At 55.1% G+C, this 17,950-nt stretch overlaps 1 protein-coding gene across 3 annotated transcripts in view; it reads right to left on the reverse strand.

The window, feature by feature from the left end:
- CELSR1 (cadherin EGF LAG seven-pass G-type receptor 1) overlaps positions 1–17,950 on the reverse strand; it is a 180,624-nt gene that overhangs the window by 19,973 nt on the left and 142,701 nt on the right. For all 3 annotated transcript variants that reach the window (XM_024352868.2, XM_024352869.3, XM_024352870.3), the window contains exons 12-22: positions 17,607–17,781; positions 16,558–16,699; positions 14,090–14,210; positions 11,591–11,774; positions 11,144–11,245; positions 10,350–10,444; positions 9,249–9,458; positions 6,339–6,522; positions 4,475–4,618; positions 1,783–1,987; positions 727–894 (exon numbers count right to left, since the gene is read on the reverse strand). In XM_024352868.2, the coding sequence (XP_024208636.2) occupies positions 727–894; positions 1,783–1,987; positions 4,475–4,618; positions 6,339–6,522; positions 9,249–9,458; positions 10,350–10,444; positions 11,144–11,245; positions 11,591–11,774; positions 14,090–14,210; positions 16,558–16,699; positions 17,607–17,781 (1,730 nt within the window). The remainder of the gene's footprint in view (positions 1–726; positions 895–1,782; positions 1,988–4,474; positions 4,619–6,338; positions 6,523–9,248; positions 9,459–10,349; positions 10,445–11,143; positions 11,246–11,590; positions 11,775–14,089; positions 14,211–16,557; positions 16,700–17,606; positions 17,782–17,950) is intronic.

The raw sequence follows: 17,950 nt of genomic DNA on the forward strand, positions 1-17,950 counted from the left end.
GCAAAACCAATGCACAAACACTACTGGCTCCCAGCAGACCGGAGCCACACTGTGGTGCTGAATCCAGTCTCACGTGTGGGTGAGAATCACTCATTTTGCATTTTTCTAATGACGAAACGCCTTTCCCTCGCTTGCATGGATGCTAGAACACAGATTCTCGCGCACCGCCTCCTGCGTTCGCCACTCTGTGACTCTCTGACGCTGCTTCTGAAACGGGCCAGATAAACTGTGCTGCGGCCAGGTGTGGCCTCTTGGGGGTGAAGCCAGTCCCCACAGCTGGACTGTGTTGGCCTCTCGGGCAAGACCGTCAGCAGATGGGCTCTTAGGCCAGTCTCTGGGTTCTGTCTCGCGTGTGTGACCGGAACGGGCCTGTCTTATCCAGCGGTGAACTGGGCACTACACTAGTGTTGGCCGCTGCATGGCGGGAGTCCCGCAGGTGAGGGGTCCCCTTCCTGGGTGTCAGCCTTGAGGGATCTCTCTGTGCGCCTGCACGTCTGTATCTCCACGTGCAGGTCTGTGTGCATCTGTGTGTGGACATCTAGGGGAGGTCTCTGATGTTCCCACAGAAGCAGAGCAGGAGGCTCACTGCCCCACGGGGGACTAAAAGGGGAAACACAGACCACAAGAGACCGTCCTCTTGGGGCGCTCTGCCACTGAGCCCCCGACCCTGCGGGGGCACTCTCCCTTGACAAAGCCCTCACATGGGGCTCCCGGCGTCGCACTTACGCCAGGGAGTGGTTCCAGAACACGCAGACAGGCTTGGTTCGCTCCTCCACCTCCAGCAGGGCGAACTGCACCAGGACGGGCCTCTCCAGGGGTCTCGGGAGCGGAGCCCCCTCGCTGTACACCAGCGTGCTCACCATCGGGGTATTAATGATGGGCCGGTGAGGCAACCTGAGGTCAAGAAGCCAGAGCACGGGGACAAACACGGTTAGGAAACATCTGCTTAAATCCAGCGCACAAATGCCCTGAGGACACGCCATGATGTGTTTCTAGGGGAGACAGAATCACACTCCGAGAGCTCGGACCCACGGACCCCACAGTATCTTCATCCCTAGGGCAGGTTTTATCACTGACAGGGCACAGAGAGAGGTGTCACCTTTGGGTCAAATTGGGACTTCAGAAATTTAAAAAGAAAGAGAAGGCACAGGTGCAAAGATGTCACAGCCCGTAATAGCTAATGGCAGAATCACAGGGGATGGTTTCAGTGTCCAGCAAAAGACACCAAAATAATGGCAGCTCATGGGGATGAATCACCCGGTCACTGAGAACCACGTAAACACGAGGATCCCAGAGCCAGGGAAGTATCTGTGAAATGGCAGGAAGAAGAAGGGCGGAGCCTTGGGCTGCTCCCACCGAGCAGGTTGCAAAGCTGCTTCTGGGACATTCATCCTTTCCAGCCAGGACTAGCTGAGCAGACCTAACCCCGGGGCCAGCAGCAGGCACTACCCACGACAGCCTTGGTCCAGGTGTGTGGGGACAGAATGGGGTCCCTCTGGGCACAAGATGGGGTGTATGCTGGGGAGGGGGCATTTCTGGCAGAAACACCAGGATGAGCCCAGGCGAAGGGTGTGCAACGTTCCAGGGTGTGGTATCCTATGGCAGACCCAGAATCTCCCTCCAAGGAACACCACAAGGCAATGGTCTCTGTCTCTGGGCCAGGGTCACGGTGAAATGTCACTGTGAAGACCTGTGCTTGATCAGGATCAGGATTTTGACCTGTGGAAGCCTCAGGAGCCTCCAGAACGGGACCTCCCCGTGTGCCCCGTGCCCAGGCCTTACCGGAGGCTGCGACGGTCGGGGTCGTAGCGCTCGGGCAGGAGCTGCCCCAGGGTGCGGTAAATGATGACCAGAGCGACGGCGAACTGGCCAGCGTCATCAGGGTGTCGCCTCCGCCTGCTGATCGGGGCCTCCCTCTCGGTGCCAGGCCCCGGGCGCGTGGTCTGCGGGGTGGTCCTCCGGCCAGCCGGCCTCAGCAGGGGGCCTTCTGCAATGTGAGCAGAGGGTGAGGACTCTGGCAGGAGCACCTGTGTTCCCCAAGACTGCTGTCAGTGCCAGCAGGTGCTTCTCAAAAACCAACAGATGTCCCACAGAAAACAGTACTGTGGGTCCCCAAAAAATCAAAAACAGGACTTACCACATGGCCCAGCAAACCCGCTTCTGGGTATACACCCCAAGGAACTGAAGGCGGGGACCCAGATACTTCTATTTTTATTTATTTATTTATTTTTTGAGACAGAGTCTCGCTCTGTCGCCCAGGCTGGAGTGCAGTGGCGCCATCTCGGCTCACTGCAAGCTCCGCCTCCTGGGTTCACGCCATTCTCCTGCCTCAGCCTCCCGAGTAGCTGGGATTACAGGTGCCTGCCACCACGCCTGGCTAATTTTTCTATTTTTAGTAGAGACAGAGTTTCACCTTGTTAGCCAGGATGGTCTCGATCTCCTGACCTCATGATCCACCCGCCTCGGCCTCCCAAAGTGCTGGGATTACAGCCGTGAGCCACCATGCCCGGCCTGGACCCAGATACTTCTATGCCCATGTTCACAGCAGCACCATTCACACAGGCCAAAAGGTGGAAACAACTCAGGCATGGGTCAACAGGTGAGTGGATAAACAACACGTGCTCCATCCACACAATGGAATATTACTCAGCCTTCAAAAGGAGGGAAAGTCTGACACTTGCTACAACGCAGGTGAACCTAGCGGACATTAGGCTCAGTGAAATAAGCCAATCACAGAAGGACAAATATTGTGTGACTCCTCTTATAGGAGGTCCCTAGAGGAGTCAAATTCAAAGACAGAAAGAACGGTGGGCACCAGGGGCTGGGGAGGAGAGTTAGTGTTTCGTGGGCTAGAGTTTCAGATCTGCAGGCTGAAAAGAGTTCTGGAGATGGACTGCTTAAACATGAATGTATCTGATGCAGTTTGGATGTGTGGCCCCTCCAAATCTCATGTTGAAATGTGATCAGGGTTGAAAATCGGCCTGGTCGGGGGTGTTTGGGTCATGGGTGTGGATCCCCCAGGAATGGCTTGGTGCCCAGCCCTTGGTAATGAGCGAGTTCTCACTCTATTAGTTCCAGAGAGAGCTGGCTGCAATGGAGAGTCAGGGACCTCGTCCTCTTAGTTTCAAGCATGACCCCACATCAGAGTCACCCCTCTTTTTAAGACACGTGAGATAACATCATATACCTGACAAAATCCACTTACTAACAACATTTCCAATTTTAAACTCTCCATTACAGAGTTTACCTTTTCATGTCCTTTTTATTTGGGAAAGGTTTTAGTAATTGTCATGGATCTGTAAAAAAGCACCTTAAGAAAATTCAAAATGTTCAAACTGTTTTGAATCATAATCTCAACCCAGGATTGAAGATTTGTTCATACACAGACAGCATTCTGGTTTGTTGTTTTTTTGCGGGGAGGGAAAGGTGATTCTAAAATGTCTATTTCTATTTAGAAGCAGCTTTCCCTCCAACCAGACAGGTTTTTGCTCTGCTGCCCAGGCTGGGCTGTAGTGGCATGATCACAGCTCACTGCAGCCTCCATCTCCCGGACTCAAGCAATCCTCCCGCCTCAGCCTCCTGAGTAGGTGGGACTACAGGCATGCGCCACCATGCCCAGGTAATTAAAAAAAACTTCTTTGGTAGAGATGGAGTTTCTCTACGTTGCCCAGGTTGGTTCTGAATTTCTAGGCTCAAGCAATCCTCCCTGTGTCGGCCTCCCAAAGTGTTGGAGTTACAGGCATGAGCCACTGCGCCCGGCTAGAAGCAGCTTTTCACTGCACACCAAAGACAACCAGCTCACATACAAATTTCAGTTCTCTTTTCTTTCTCACATTATCAATTACATGGCTGAGTATCCCTCAGCTGAAATGCTTGGGAACATTTTGGAATTTTTTTTTTTTTGAGACGGAGTCTCACCAGGCTGGTGTATCTTGGCTCACTACAACCTCTGCCTCGTGGGCTCAAGCAATTCTCATGCCTCAGCCTCCTGAGTAGCTGGGATTACAGGCGCCCGCCACCGCAGCTGGCTTTTTTTTGTATTTTTTAGTAGAGACGGGGTTTTCCCACGTTGGCCAGGCTGGTCTCGAACTCCTGACCTCAGGTGATCTGCCCGCCTCGGCCTCCCAAAGTGCTGGGATTACAGGCGTGAGCCGCCGCGCCTGGCCTGGATTTTGATTTTTTTTATTGTTTCATGCTTACGCTCCAATGAGCACTTCCTTTAAGTGTCAGGTTGGTGCTCAAGAAGGTTCAGGTTCTGGGGCATTTCAGATTTCAGGATTACGACGTTCAGCCTGTACCTAAGCACTTGTACAAAACAACCTGCTGTCACCAACAGGACCTGGCACCAGAGAGCACTCGGAACACTCTGGCCCAGATCTTCAGCGTGCAGGTCCTGCAATGCCCGCAGTGGGGCCCTCCCCTCCCTGGACGCTGGGGACTCCGAGGGCAGCAGCAGGTTTCTAAGCGGTTTTACCTTTTTCTTCAGGTGGTTTGAAGAAGTCGGCTGGGAAGGAGACGGAGGACTCCAGCTCCCTGGGGAACTCTTCATGGGTGGCGTCGAATCGCGGGACCCTGGCTCCCGTAAAGTTGAACTTGTCAAAGATGTCGACAGCAAGAACTGGGGGGACAGTTCCTTTAATCAGACATAACTCCCAGGGCTTTCTTGAACCCCTGCTGTTTTCAAAATGACCACAACTGTCACACTGACACTGGCTGGCCATATTTTTTTTTTTTTTTTGAGGTGGAGTCTTGCAGTGTCTCCCAGGCTGGAGTGCAGTAGTGCAATCTCAGCTCACTGCAACCTCCGCCTCCCAGATTCAAGCAATTCTCCTGCCTCAGCCTCTCAAGTAGCTGGGATTACAGGCAGGCACCACCATGCCTGGCTAATTTTTTGTATTTTTGGTAGAGATGGGATTTCATCATGTTGGCCAGGCCGGTCTCAAACTCCTGACCTCAAGTAATCTGCATGCCCCGGCTTTCCAAAGTGCTGGGATTATAGGCATGAGCCACCATGCCCAGACTATTTACTTATATTTATTTTTGAGACAGGATCTCACTCTATCACCCAGGCTGGAGTGCAGTAGCACAATCTCAGCTCACTGTAGCCTCGTCCTCCTGCGCTCAAGCGATACTCCCACCTCAGCCTCAAGTAGCTGGGAATACAGGAGCATGCTACCACACCTGGCTAATTTTTATTTTATTTTTTTTTTTAACAGAGACAGGGTCTCACTATGGCGCCTGGCTGGTTTCGAACTCCTGGGCTCAAGCAATCTGCCCATCTCGGCCTCCCACAGTGCTGGGATTACAGGTGTGAACTACCACACCCAGCTGACTGACCATCTTTAGAACAGAACTGACTTCCAACTTCCTGCATCCCGCCTGTACTTACACCTGTCTACAGTGAGCCTGGAGTGAGGCGGGGTCCTCGACACCCACCCTTCTAGAGTCTCACACCTGAGGGTTTGGAAGACCTGCCGGACCCCCAAGATCATGGCCCAACATCTCCCTAGCCCGGGACCTGTCCCCTGGGAGCCATGGGTACGTCACCACAGACTGTCTTCCCAAAGGCTCCATTTACAGATGAGGAAACAGAGGCCTACCTGCTGAATCTTTTTTTTTTTTTTTTTTTTGAGACGGAGTCTGGCTCTGTCACCCAGGCTGGAGTGCAGTGGCACGATCTCGGCTCACTGCAAGCTCCGCTTCCCGGGTTCACGCCATTCTCCTGCCTCAGCCTCCCAAGTAGCTGGGACTACAAGCGCCCACCACCACGACCGGCTAATTTTTTGTATTTTTAGTAGAGATGGGGTTTCACCATGTTAGCCAGGATGGTCTTGATCTCCTGACCTTGTGATCCGCCCACCTTGGCCTCCCAAATTGCTGGGATTACAGGCGTGAGCCACCGCACCCGGCTTTTTTTTTTTTTTTGAGATGGAGTCTAGCTCTGTCACCCATGCTGGAGTGCAATGGCGCAATCTCGGCTCACTGCAACCTCTGCCTCCCAGGTTCAAGTGATTCTCCTTCCTCAGCCTCGTGAGTAGCTGGGATTACAGGCATGCACCACCACGCCTGGCTACTTTTTGTATTTTCAGTAGAGACGGGGTTTCACCATTTTGCCCAGGCTGGTCTCCAACTCCTGACCTCATGTGATCTGCCTGTCCCAGTCTCCCAAAGTGCTGGGATTACAGGTATGAGCCACCGTGCCCGGCCTCAGAATTATTTTTCTAAGAGCATGGCCAAGGGGGGGCCAGGAGCCCACCTGCTTCACCCCATGGGGGCCTAGCTCTGGGGCGCACCCCTGATGGTAGCAGGGTTCCACCCCAACGCAGCCAGCGCCTTACTCATGTTGGCGGTGACGATGACGAAGGGCCGCAGGTACGTCCGCCGCACGTTGCGTGCCACGTTGCTGAAGTAGCCCTCGAGGCGCCGGAGCAGCTGTGCCGTGCCGCCCTCGCTCCGCTGGATCTGCTCCCACGCCGCCCTGGTGGCTGGGGCCAGGAGGGCGCTGCCCGAGTGGATGACGTCCTGGTCACACAGACAGCACTCAGTACTCAGCCTGCGGAGGCCTGGCTCGTGGGACCGAGGGACACCTGCCCTGAAAGCCTTTGCTTGCCTAGTGGGCTCATTCATTCATTCCAGCCCTACACTTTAGACTGTGCTCTTTAATATTAGTTGTTTTTTGTTTTTGTTGTTGTTGTTGTTGTTTGTGTTTTTTTTGAGACAGACTTCCGCTCTTGTCGCCCTGGCTGGAATGCAGTGGCTCCATCTTGGCTCACTGCAACCTCCACCTCCTGGGTTCAAGGAATTCTCTTGCTTCAACCTCCCAACTAGCTGGGATTACAGGCACACGTGTGTCACCACACCCAGCTAATTTTCGTATTTTTAGTAGAGACAGGGCTTCACCATGTTGGCCAGGCTGGTCTTGAACTCCTGACCTCAGGTGATTCACCCGCCTCGGCCTCCCAAAGTGCTGGGATTACAGGCGTGAGCCACCGCGCCTGGCCTAGTTCCCAAATATTTTTTCAAAAAGTTTATCTTAAGAGGAATAGAAAAATGTTACTAAGCTCACAAAGTATATTAAAATCCAGAGAATTAAAGATGCTTCATATTTTTAACTTAATTTACTAGATTTACAAGCACTGTTTAAATGCTTGGAAGGTCTGTTTGCTAGCCGAACAATTGAAATACAAAACAAAAAATCAACTACATGACATATATTAATTCCATTTAAAATACTTAGGGGAATTTCATGGTCTAAGTTTATAAATAGAATCAAACATTAATCAAAGTTGAATTCAAATAGATAAGGAAGTCTTTTTGTTTGTTTTGTTTTTGTTTTTTGAGAGAGTTTCACTTTGTTGTCCAGGCTGGAGTGCAGTGTCACGGTCTTGGCTCACTGCAGCCTCTGCCTCCCGGGTTCGAGCAGTTCTCGTGCCTCAGCCTCCCACGTAGCTGGGATTACAGGCGCCCACCACCCCGCCCGGCTGATTTTTTTCATATTTTAGAAGAGGCGGGGTTTCACCATGTTGCCCAGGCTGGTCTCGAACTCCTGGGCTCAGGCAATCTGCCCATCTCGGCCTCCCAAAGCGCTGGGATTACAGGCGTGAGTGACCGCGCCCGGCCAGAAGTCATTTTTTAATGTGTGATTTTCATAAATCCTGAACCCCATCAAATAAGCCAGAGAGACTGTGGGTGATTCAAATGTCAGAGGCTGGGACTCTGGCAGAGTGAGCCCTGCCAGGGGTTTTTTCACATACACCCCAAGACGCTAAGGCAGGGAAGACATGGCGATGCCCCTGGTTATTACATCAGAACTCCTCCTGAACCCCACCAACCACGTCAAGCAGTGATGGAACCACCACAACCTGGGCTGCGCAGATGACCCACACTGAGGCCGCCATGGACACGTGGACAGCTCCTCCGAGGGTGACCCTCAGCCTCTGTGCACCCCAGGGTCTGTGTGAACGACTGGGTGGAGGCATGAGGCTGTGCTCAGGGGCTTCGAGATCACACCCAAGACAGAAACCAGGGCTGAGCACGGTTGTTCATGCCTGTAATCCCAACACTTTGGGTGGCTGAAGCAGGTGGATCACCTGAGGTCAGGAGTTCGAGACCAGCCTGGCCAACATGGTGAAACCCTGTCTCTACCAAAAATACAAAAATTAGCCGGGCGTGGTGGCGGGCGTCTGTAATCCCAGCTACTTGGGAGGCTGAGGCAGGAGAATTGCTTGAACCCGGGAGGTGGAGGTTGCAGTGAGCCAAGATCGCACCACTGCACTCCAGCCTGGACAACAGAGCAAGACCCCATCTTAAAAAAAAAAAGAAAGAAAGAAAAAGAAACCAGGAAGGAAACTTGTTTGTGGAGTCACGCATGGAGAACAAACGCCACTGGCCCAACTCTCAGGCTGGGACTCAAATCCCAGCAAGGGGACCCTGCCTGGTCTCTGGCGGCCTTATGCAGACTAGAAGGTTCCATGGGGGCCCTGCATGGACTGGAGGCCCTTTGTGGATGAGGAGGTCCCTGAGGGCTCCTTGGGGATGGGTGGGAGGGACAGGGTGTCCCCCATGGGCTGTGTGTGGACAGGCACTCCTCTGGGGGTCCTGTCTGGATGAAGAGGCCTGCAGCAGAGCCACAACGAAACTTCTGGAGTCCCCGAAAGCACTTTCCAAATATCAGGCTGCATGAGTCCCCTCTGCATTGACCCTAAAACGATACTGCTCAGGGGATGACAACTTCCACACACACAGCCAGAGGGTTGAGGCAGAGGTGTGGCCCTCTGAAAGCAGGACCTCAGAGCTGCGGGTGGGAGTGGACATGGGGGCCCACTGCCGGGCCCTGCCCCTTACAAGCTGTGCCTTTGGGAAAACGCCTTAGCTCTCTGTGCCTCTGTTTCCTTACCTGTCAAATGGGTGGACGACACTCCATCACAGGCTGCGTGGAAGGGAGAGGGGCTGATGCAGGTGGGCCACTTAGAATCCCTTAGAAGCCACTTAGATCACACTACAGGCACTACCGGGATCACCAGCAAGGCTGTGACCTGCATGTTTCCTTCCAGAACACTCCCTAACGCTCGTCGTCAGTTTAGTCAGGCACTGCACCCGCCAGGGCTCACATTTGAGAAATGAGGATGGGGATCCTGGACACAACCGTCTTCCACGAACTGAGGTAGATGCCCAGCCCCACAGCACCCACCCACGGGCATCCAAGTGTCCCCGAGTGTCCCCGAGCCAGGGCGGCGGCACCCTCCTACCTCATGAAAGTCGGCGTCCTGCGTGGCTGCCAGGTCGAAGCCCTGCTGCCAGCTCTCGTGCTGAAGGACGTGGCCCAGCAGCTGGTAGGCCGTGCGCACGTCATTGCCAAAGAGCGTGCCCGTGTGCTGTGTGGCGTTGCGCAGTGCCCTCACCAGCTGCAGGGCCCTGGTGCCGTCCACCTGCGTCTCGTTGCGGCTCAGCTTCTCATTCTGGAACAGGGAGGCAGTCGCAATGTGTGCAAACCCACTTCGGCCACCTTCAATCCCTGCTGTTACTCAGCAACTCACTACTGTCTGGTGCAAGTTTCCTTGTCAGAAAGGAACTTTAAAAATCCAAAAGCCTGGCTGGGCATGGTGGCTCACGCCTGTAATCCCAGCACTTTGGGAGGCCAAGGCGGGTAGATCATTTGAGGTCAGGAACTCAAGACCAGCCTGGCCAATATGGTGAAAACCCATCTCTACTCTCCATTTTGAAAATACTCTACTCTACGTCTCTATTTTAAAAATAAAAAAATTAGCAGGGTGTGGTGGTGGGCACCTGTAAGTCCCAACTACCAGGGAGGCTGAGGCAGAATTGCTTGAATCCGGGAAGCAGACGTTGCAGCAAGCTGAGACCGTGCCACTGTCCTCTAGCTTAGGAGATAGAGTGAGACTCCATCTCCAAAAAAAGAAACAAAAAACAAAAAGCCCCAAAATGAGCACTGCTGACAGCTAGACCATGGAAACGAGGGTCTGGTGGGCCGAAGAGGGCTCCGAGAAAGATAGCGAGTGGGAGACGTGGGAACAAAAGCCATGAAACAGGGCAGGATCAGAGGGCAAATGGAGTCAAATGCAGGGACCCCGTGTTTTCAGAACCAAAGACACAGAGGTGGGTCCTCTGGGGGAGAGAAGTCCACGTGGGGGTGCCTGGCTCAGGTGCCAACACCCCGAAGTCCACAGGAACCTGCTGGCTCCAGGCTGCGGGCCCGTGGGGCTGTCCCTGCGCTATCCGAGCCGCCCCAACACTCCCCAGCCCAGGAGCCTCGGCCCACACAAACTCTCTCACGCATACACGAACACACACGTGCCCCTGCTGAACACACATCCCCGAGGCGCCCCTACCATGGCCCTGAGGTCCACGAAGGAGATGGTGGTACAGTTAAAGAGCTCCGGGGGCAGCCAGCCCTTCTCCCCGCTGCAGTGTCGGACCGCATTTCCTGGGGAAGGAGAGCAGATGTGCAAAGCCTGAAACTCAAACTGTTGATCAATGCTTGTGTATTTCAATCCCCAATCTGAATGTACTTAAACCCAGAACACTGCGTGGTGGTTAGAACCCCATGGGGGCCAGGAGGCCAACACCAGCGCCCCTCTTTCATGTCAGGGCCACGGCCGAAGCTGCTCTGACACTGACAACCAGGCGTTTCGGGCGCCCAGACAACAGGAGCCAGCACTTCCGAGCAAGCCCGTGAGGAAAGAAATCAGCAACACCATCTGCCGGCAGCCACAATCCCATGCACCAGGAATCCATTTCGGCTGGGCCTTTCCTTGCCTCACTGGATTCCCCAGACGCCCCTCACAGAGTGGACACAGTCATTGTCCCCATTTCACAGAGGTAACCCGATGCTATGAACAGTGAAGCCACTTGTCCCGGTGCCCCAGCCTGAGCGGCAGAGCAGGGACTGGCCGGGCCTGACTGGCGGGCGTCCCCACACGCGCTGCACTGTTCATGTTTCTGTTGCGCCCTCTGCCTGCTTTGTGTATCTCCTGGTAGGGAAAAGGCGATCGGATTTCTCCCCAGCACTTTGCCTGCGGATATTTTTTCAACACGAAACATTCCATGAGTCCCCACATCTCGACTGGCTCCTCCCACAAGGACGCCTGCCTCAGTTCCCTACACACAGGCCACGGCGACTCACCAACGGATCCCTTAGGGCATGGCACCGCAGCCGGCTGCCCGAACTTGGTCTGTGGCCACCAGATGCCGGCCTCAAATGCTTTGGGACAGCCATTGTAGATCACTGGGGTAGAGAAGAGAGAAGTCTGCTCAGCGGGGCACGCCACACCCACGACCACAAACAGGCACCACTGTCTGCATGCGCCTCCCTGCAGGAGGCCCTGCTCCCACCAAGAACCGAACCCTAGCATCTCCCCTGCCCCCATCCATGTCACAGCTGGAGAGGGGTGACCAGGCTCTGACCCACACCCCCTCACGCAGAACCAGGTTTCTAGAAGGTCAAGAGAACTCAGAACACGAGGGAGCCCAGGGTTCCCCAAACACCCGGCGTGCATGCACACACGTGCACGCCAGTGCAGCAGCCTGTCCCTGCGCTGTAACCTGCAGGGTGTCGAGGGGCAACGCGGACCTTCACAGCCAAGTGTGGTGACCTCGGCAAACGGGTTGTCGCAGCGGTTGCACTGGCGGCCGATGACGCCGGGCTTGCAGGCACACTGCCCGGTGGCCATGTCGCAAGTGCGGCTGTGGGAGCCATGGGGGAAGCAGTCGCAGGGCAGACAGGTGTCCTGGGCTGGGGGCTTGTAGTAATTCTCCTGCAAAAGCCAGAGGCAGGGCCTGTGACTTCAGATGCCCGGGAGAGGCCCTACCTTGCAGCGTGTTTCCCGAGCGACGTCCAGACTCCCAGCTGGGTGTGTGTGTTGGCCGCCAGCCGTCCCACCCCTCATGGCTACCCTCTGCCCACATCCCACACCCAACGGGGGCTGCCTCCCAAGGCCCCACAAGGCCGGACCCAAGAGAGCAGTTCTTCCGGGAAGCACGCCCTCCCTCATGTCTTAACAAGTCTCAACAGTGGGCACCTTCGTATTTGTCCTAAAAAGAATCAGAGATCCAAATGGAGGCTTACGTATGGGGATAGCCCTTGGGCGTTTTTTTAAAGTTGTTTTGAAAAATTAGAAGCCACCTGAACGTCCACCGTTGGGTGGGTCAGGGTGACAATCAAGAGCTTGTACTTCGGGTTCAGAAAGTCCTGGGTTCATGCCTGACCCTTGCCGTTTACCAGCTACATTGCCTGGGCCGGTCACCGGGCCTCCCCAGGCCCAAGTAGCACCCCCTCAACCCCGCCCCGGAAAACGGGGCAGGCTGTGACCAGGCTGTGACTTGGGCAGACTCGTGAGCAACGTTCAGACCTGTGTGTGAGGCGGGGACTCCGACTGTGTGTAAAATGACAGTGAGCGGCAGGCCCAGAAGAGATGCTAAAACACTAATAATCACAGCTGGGAGGCGCATGGGTGACTGCGATCTTTATGGGTTTTTATTACATTTTGTATAACTTTTTTTATTTTTTTGAGATGGGGTCTCACTGTGTTGCCCAGTTTGGAGCACAGTGGTGCAGTCACAGCTCACTGCAGCCTCAACCTCCAGGGCTCAAGTGATCCTCCCACCTCAGCCTCCTGAGTAGCTGGGATCACAGGCAAGCACCAGCACACTCAGCTAATGTTTTTATTTTTTGTAGAAATGGGAGTCTATGTTGCCCAGGCTGGTCTTGAACTCCTGGGCTCAAGTAATCCCTCCTGCCTCAGCCTCCAGAGTAGCTGTGATTACAGGCATGAGCCACCACGCCCTGCCTGTAACTTTGGATGAGAAAAAAATCATAGGCAAGTTTTCGCCAATGCACTCCCCACGTTCTCTCTGCTCTGCCACCCACTATGCCACCACCGCCATCTGGTGACATGTGTGGACCGACCCTGACCCAGGAGAGCTGTTTAATTTGAGCCTTTCAGGACACAAGTCCCACTTGCTGTTGGAACCACCGCGGGCAGTGGGGACACTACTGACATCACGAGATGGCATCCAAGGGTGCCCTGGTGCCAGCTTCCCTCCTAGGGCCAGCCGCATCTGCAGGAAGCTCATGTCCCTCGCCCAGGCTCCTGTTACCCTCAGACCTAACATTTGGGTTTCAAGTCACTGTGAGCGCCATGGCTGTGGTGTACACGAAGATCCTGAAGGAGGTGATGTATCCTGAGAGGGCTGGGGAGGGGTCCCTAGAGTCTGCACTGAGAACGCGTGTGCATTTCTGGAGACGTGAGATGTGAGCTCCGTGCTGCATGCAGGTTAGGACTGACCGCCCTGGATGGGCGTGGGGCATAACGCACTTAGTGACACTTTCTATTTTAAAACTGCTGTCATCATGGGACACCAGCTTGGTAAAGACCAGGAAAATGGCCAGGCACGGTGGCTCACGCCTATAATCCCAGCACTCTGGGAGGCTGAGGCGGGCGGATCACCTGAGGTCAGGAGTTCAAGACCAGCCTGGCCAACATGGTGAAATCCTGTCTCTACTAAAAATACAAAAATTAGCTGGGCATGGTGGTGGGCGCCTATAATCCCAGCTACTCAGGAGGCTGAGGCAGAAGAATTGCTGGAACCCGGGAGGCGGAGGCTGCAGTGAGCCGAGATCGCACCACTGCACTCCAGCCTGGGCGACACAGCGAGACTCCGTCTCAAAAAAAAAAAAAAAAAAACCCAGGAAAATGGCCAACCAGGAGGCCAGGAGGGCCGGGGTGGTGCCAGAGATGAGCCAGCCCTCAGAAACGGGTGGGCTTCCCACAGCCACGGGCAGTAGGCCGGGAGGAGGCAGGGATTCCTGTTCCACGGGCGGGGACTGGCAGGGCTGAACCCGTAGTTTACACGAGGAAAGCAGCCATGGAGTATTCACAGAGCACGGGGGAGCAGCAAGGAAACCAAAAACCACATCTGTACACAAATGTGATGTGGGTGGGCACAGGTGTGTGTGCAGGGGTGTGAGTGTGTACAGACAGGGTATGTGAAGGCGTGTGTGTATTTAGGGGCAGCTGTGCATGTGTGTGAGCAAACACAGCATGCAGAGACCATGGGGGCTGGGCCTCACCTTGCATTGGCACTGGCCGTTGGTCTTATTACAGTCGGGATCAAAGCCTTTGCTGACGGCACAGTGGCAGGGTCCACAGACGGGGTTCCCCCACCAGCCTCTGGGGCACGGAAGGTCGAGTCTGTGGGGAAAATAAGAGGGCAGCTGGAAGGTTTATGTAACTCTGCTTTCTGGAATGAGAAGAGGCCTGCAGGCAGCATGGAGATGGTTGCCCAGGAGGCCTGGCTGGGTCCAGCTCTGGGAGCTTCCCCTTCCACGTTACATGGCCTCAGTCTCCCCTCTACCGGCTCCCAACCTCACCCCCCACCCACAGATCCACCATGCCCAAAGCGACTGGGACGACATCTCTGTCCACCGTGTGCCCCACGTCCACGTGATGCCTGACTCATTGGGGCTTAATGACAATGAACCCCACTGCAAGGCTGGCCTTTCACAACGCAGCCCCAGGCAGACTGAGCTCAGCTGCCTGGCACAACTTCTCAAAGTGGTCTTGGGGTGAGTGCCAGCATGAGATGCCCGCAGGAAGCTCCTAAACAGGGAGTTTTGCAGCTTTTGTTGTCCCCCAGGTCCCCTGGCCACCAGCCCCACAGATGCTCAGGGCAGCCATGCCCTGGTGTAGCATGCCCCTTAGGACAGCGGCATGCGCCCGTGCACTCGGAATCCAGCGGAAGCCAGTCCTGCCTCCCTGAGCCTCCCCCGGCAGAGAGCAACAGACACTGAAGATGATCAACACTGCAGGGACAAAGCCAGGCCTCCGAGGTGCTGGCCGCTGCTGTGCATGAGTCTCCCTACCCGTTCCTGATGGGGCTGCACCTGCACAGTCACCCGAAGGCCCACCTGCCTGCAACGGCCCCGCCCGAGTGTCCTGCGGGCTCCTGCGTTCCCCCCTGGCTAACCAAGTTCCCTCCACCCAGCTGCCAGCCTCTAGCATTCACTCACTTGGCGAGCAAGTATTAAGGACTGTGTACAAATCAGGGTCATGAAGACAACCAGGCCAGAGATAGAGTCTGGCGTTTATGGATGAGTGTGTGCAGCGTGGGGGCCCCAGAACCTTCATCCCCCTGCAGCCGTGGTGACTGTGGCGCCGGGCATGGAGATGCTGGATCAGCCTCTTGGCAACTCCCCCTGCTCCAAGCTGTGCTCCACGCGGCAGGTGGGGGTTCCCTAAGACCAGACCCGGTCCTGCCACTTTAGTGCTGGGCCCCCACGGCCTCCACACAGCCGAGTTCTGTTCCTGGCTTGTGGGCCCACCTCCGTCCCCACCCAGGCCTCTCTAGATCAGCCTCATCGCCTTACTCCTCTGCAGCTTGGCTCTGTTGCTTTCACTCCCAGAATGCCCTCCCGCTTCAGCCACACTGGCTCCCACCTCCCTCTCCACTCCTAGGGCACCTCCTCTGCGCTCTCCCTGGCATCACATCTTGCTGATATCCAAGAATGATGTGGTGCCATCTTCTCGTGAGGTCACCAGCTCCAGGGCACAGGCTGCTTCCCACTCATGGGGTCACAGCCGGGATCACAGCACCTGCTCTAGGCTCGGGAGGACAAAGAACAGAGCGTAGCAGGTGTCCCTGCACCTGATGGCCACCAACAGCTGAGGACAATGAGCCACAGGGGCATCACCTCCACGGCGACCTGGAACCTTGGTTTATGAAGAACCCAGCAGCTCCACCTTGGACAAAGTGACGCTTGTGATGACTACACACCTGTACCCAGCGATCCCCGTGCAAAGGGTACAGAGCCCAGAGCCAGAGAGCACGCTGCTGCCTGTCCTAACCACACTAGGATCTCCGCACACATCAGAAATGACTTCAAGCCCAGCGACTCGACAGAGAAAGCATTCTCTGTAAATCACATGCGTCTCCCTGCATCTCATGGGGCCTGTTTGCTCTGGGCCCAGCGAGGACTCCAGGTGAGTCATTTGCATGTTTCTGGTGTGGACACATGATCCAATGGGGTTAGTTTGAGACGTCCAAATTGATTCTCATTGCCCAAGCATGGTGGCTCACACCCGTAATCCCAGCACTTTGGGAGGCTGAGGCAGGCGGATCACTTGAGGTCAGGAGTTCGAGACCAGCCTGACCAATATGGTGAAACCCCATTTCTACTAAAAATACAAAATATTAGCTGGGCATGGTGGCGGGCACCTGTAGGACCAGCTACTCAGGAGGCTGAGGCAGGAGAATCGCTTGAGCCCAGGAGGCAGAGGTTGCAAGGAGCCAAGATCGCGCCATTGCACTCCAGCCTGGGTGACAGAGCAAGACTCTGTCTCAAAAAAATAAAAAAATAAATAAAAATTTAAAAAATTTTGATTTTCACTTAATTCATGCCAAATTAAAAAAAATATATGTCCCTGTTACCCAGAATTACACATATCTTTGGGTCAAAATAAGAAAGAGAAGACACTGAGTCGAGGGAACACAGCCACATGGACTCTGAAGGCGCAGGGAGGCACCAGGGGCTGCTCTTACTTGTTCTCGCAGTACGGCCCGTAGTGGCTGGGCCCACACTCGCACACGTAGCCCTGCGGGGAGCCGGGGGAGCGCACGCAGGCCCCCATGTTCTCGCAGGGGTTCAGGTGACAGGCATCCACACAGTTTATTCCAAGGTACCCTGCAAGGACAGAGCCAGCATTACCTCCACCCACAATCCACGAGATCTTCCACGTTAAAATATCTGGAGCAACCTGTCCCCTCCAGAAGATCTGACTTTCCCTGGTACTCAGCAGAGGGAAGAGGAAGAGTGCCACAGAGTCCCCGAAAACACAGCGTTAGGCGGGTTAGACTTGGCGATGCAGAGAGGAAGGCCTTCCCGGGCTGCCCCAAGGAGGGTGAGAGCCTTCGAACACGGGGCCCAGGCTGCCCCAGGACACATGGGGAATGGCCACCAGCAGAAGATGACTTCAGCACCTCAAAACTCAGAGGCCACCCTGAATGGAGGATTTTCTTAATGTGCACTTTTCACTAATTCTTTTATTTATTTATTGAGAAGAGTCTTGCTCTGTTGCCCAGGCTGAAGTGCAGTGGCATGATCTCAGCTCACTGGAACCTTTGCCTAAGAAGCTCAAGTGATCCTCCCACCTCAGCCTCCCACGTAGCTAGGACTACAGGTGCGTGCCACCACGCCTGGCTAATTTTTGCTTTTTTTTGGTAGAGATGGGGTTTCACCATGTTGCCTGGCCGGTCTTGAACTCCTGGCTTCAAGTGATCCACCCACCTCGGCCTCCCAAAGTGCTGGGATTACAGGTATGAGCCACTGCGCCCGGCCTTACTTTTCACTGTTTCTTTGCTGATCACCCCATGTGCTGAGGAGAGCGCCTGGGGCACTCTGTGCCTTGAGTAAGGAAGAGGCTCAGAGTCTCTCTCTAGGAGGGGCCCACTTGCTATAAAATAAAGCTCAGGGCTCCACGGAACCACAGGGAGTTGGCTGGGGACACTAATGTCTAAACTGAGCCCCCCTCCTGTGTTTCAGCCATAAGAGACCTCCCTGTCACTGAAGGGCCCCGGGAGGGCGGTCCCACCTTTGTCACAGACGCAGCTGTAGTCCTCCCAGGTGTCGTGGCAGCGGCTATTGGGGGGACAGGGGCTCGAGGTACAGGGGTCATCCACATCACAGCCGTCCTTCACCCTGACCTTGAGTGCGTTGTTCATGTTCAGGGTGGCGACGTTGGTGGGCGTCCCCCCCATCCTCACTCCCTGCATTAAGTAAACGGCATTGGGGCTACAGGAGCCCGGAAAGGTACGTAGGGGTTAAGGGAACCCTGAGACCTCTCTGGTCCCTTGCGAGGCATTCATCTGTGACGCCTCATTTATCTACAGAGCTGGGGCGGGCAGGGTTGTTCCTCTTGCCCCACGGCCTGCTGGC

Source organism: Pan troglodytes, chromosome 23 (assembly GCF_028858775.2).
Source record: "Pan troglodytes isolate AG18354 chromosome 23, NHGRI_mPanTro3-v2.0_pri, whole genome shotgun sequence".
In the NCBI taxonomy this organism is placed as follows: Eukaryota; Metazoa; Chordata; class Mammalia; order Primates; family Hominidae; genus Pan; species Pan troglodytes.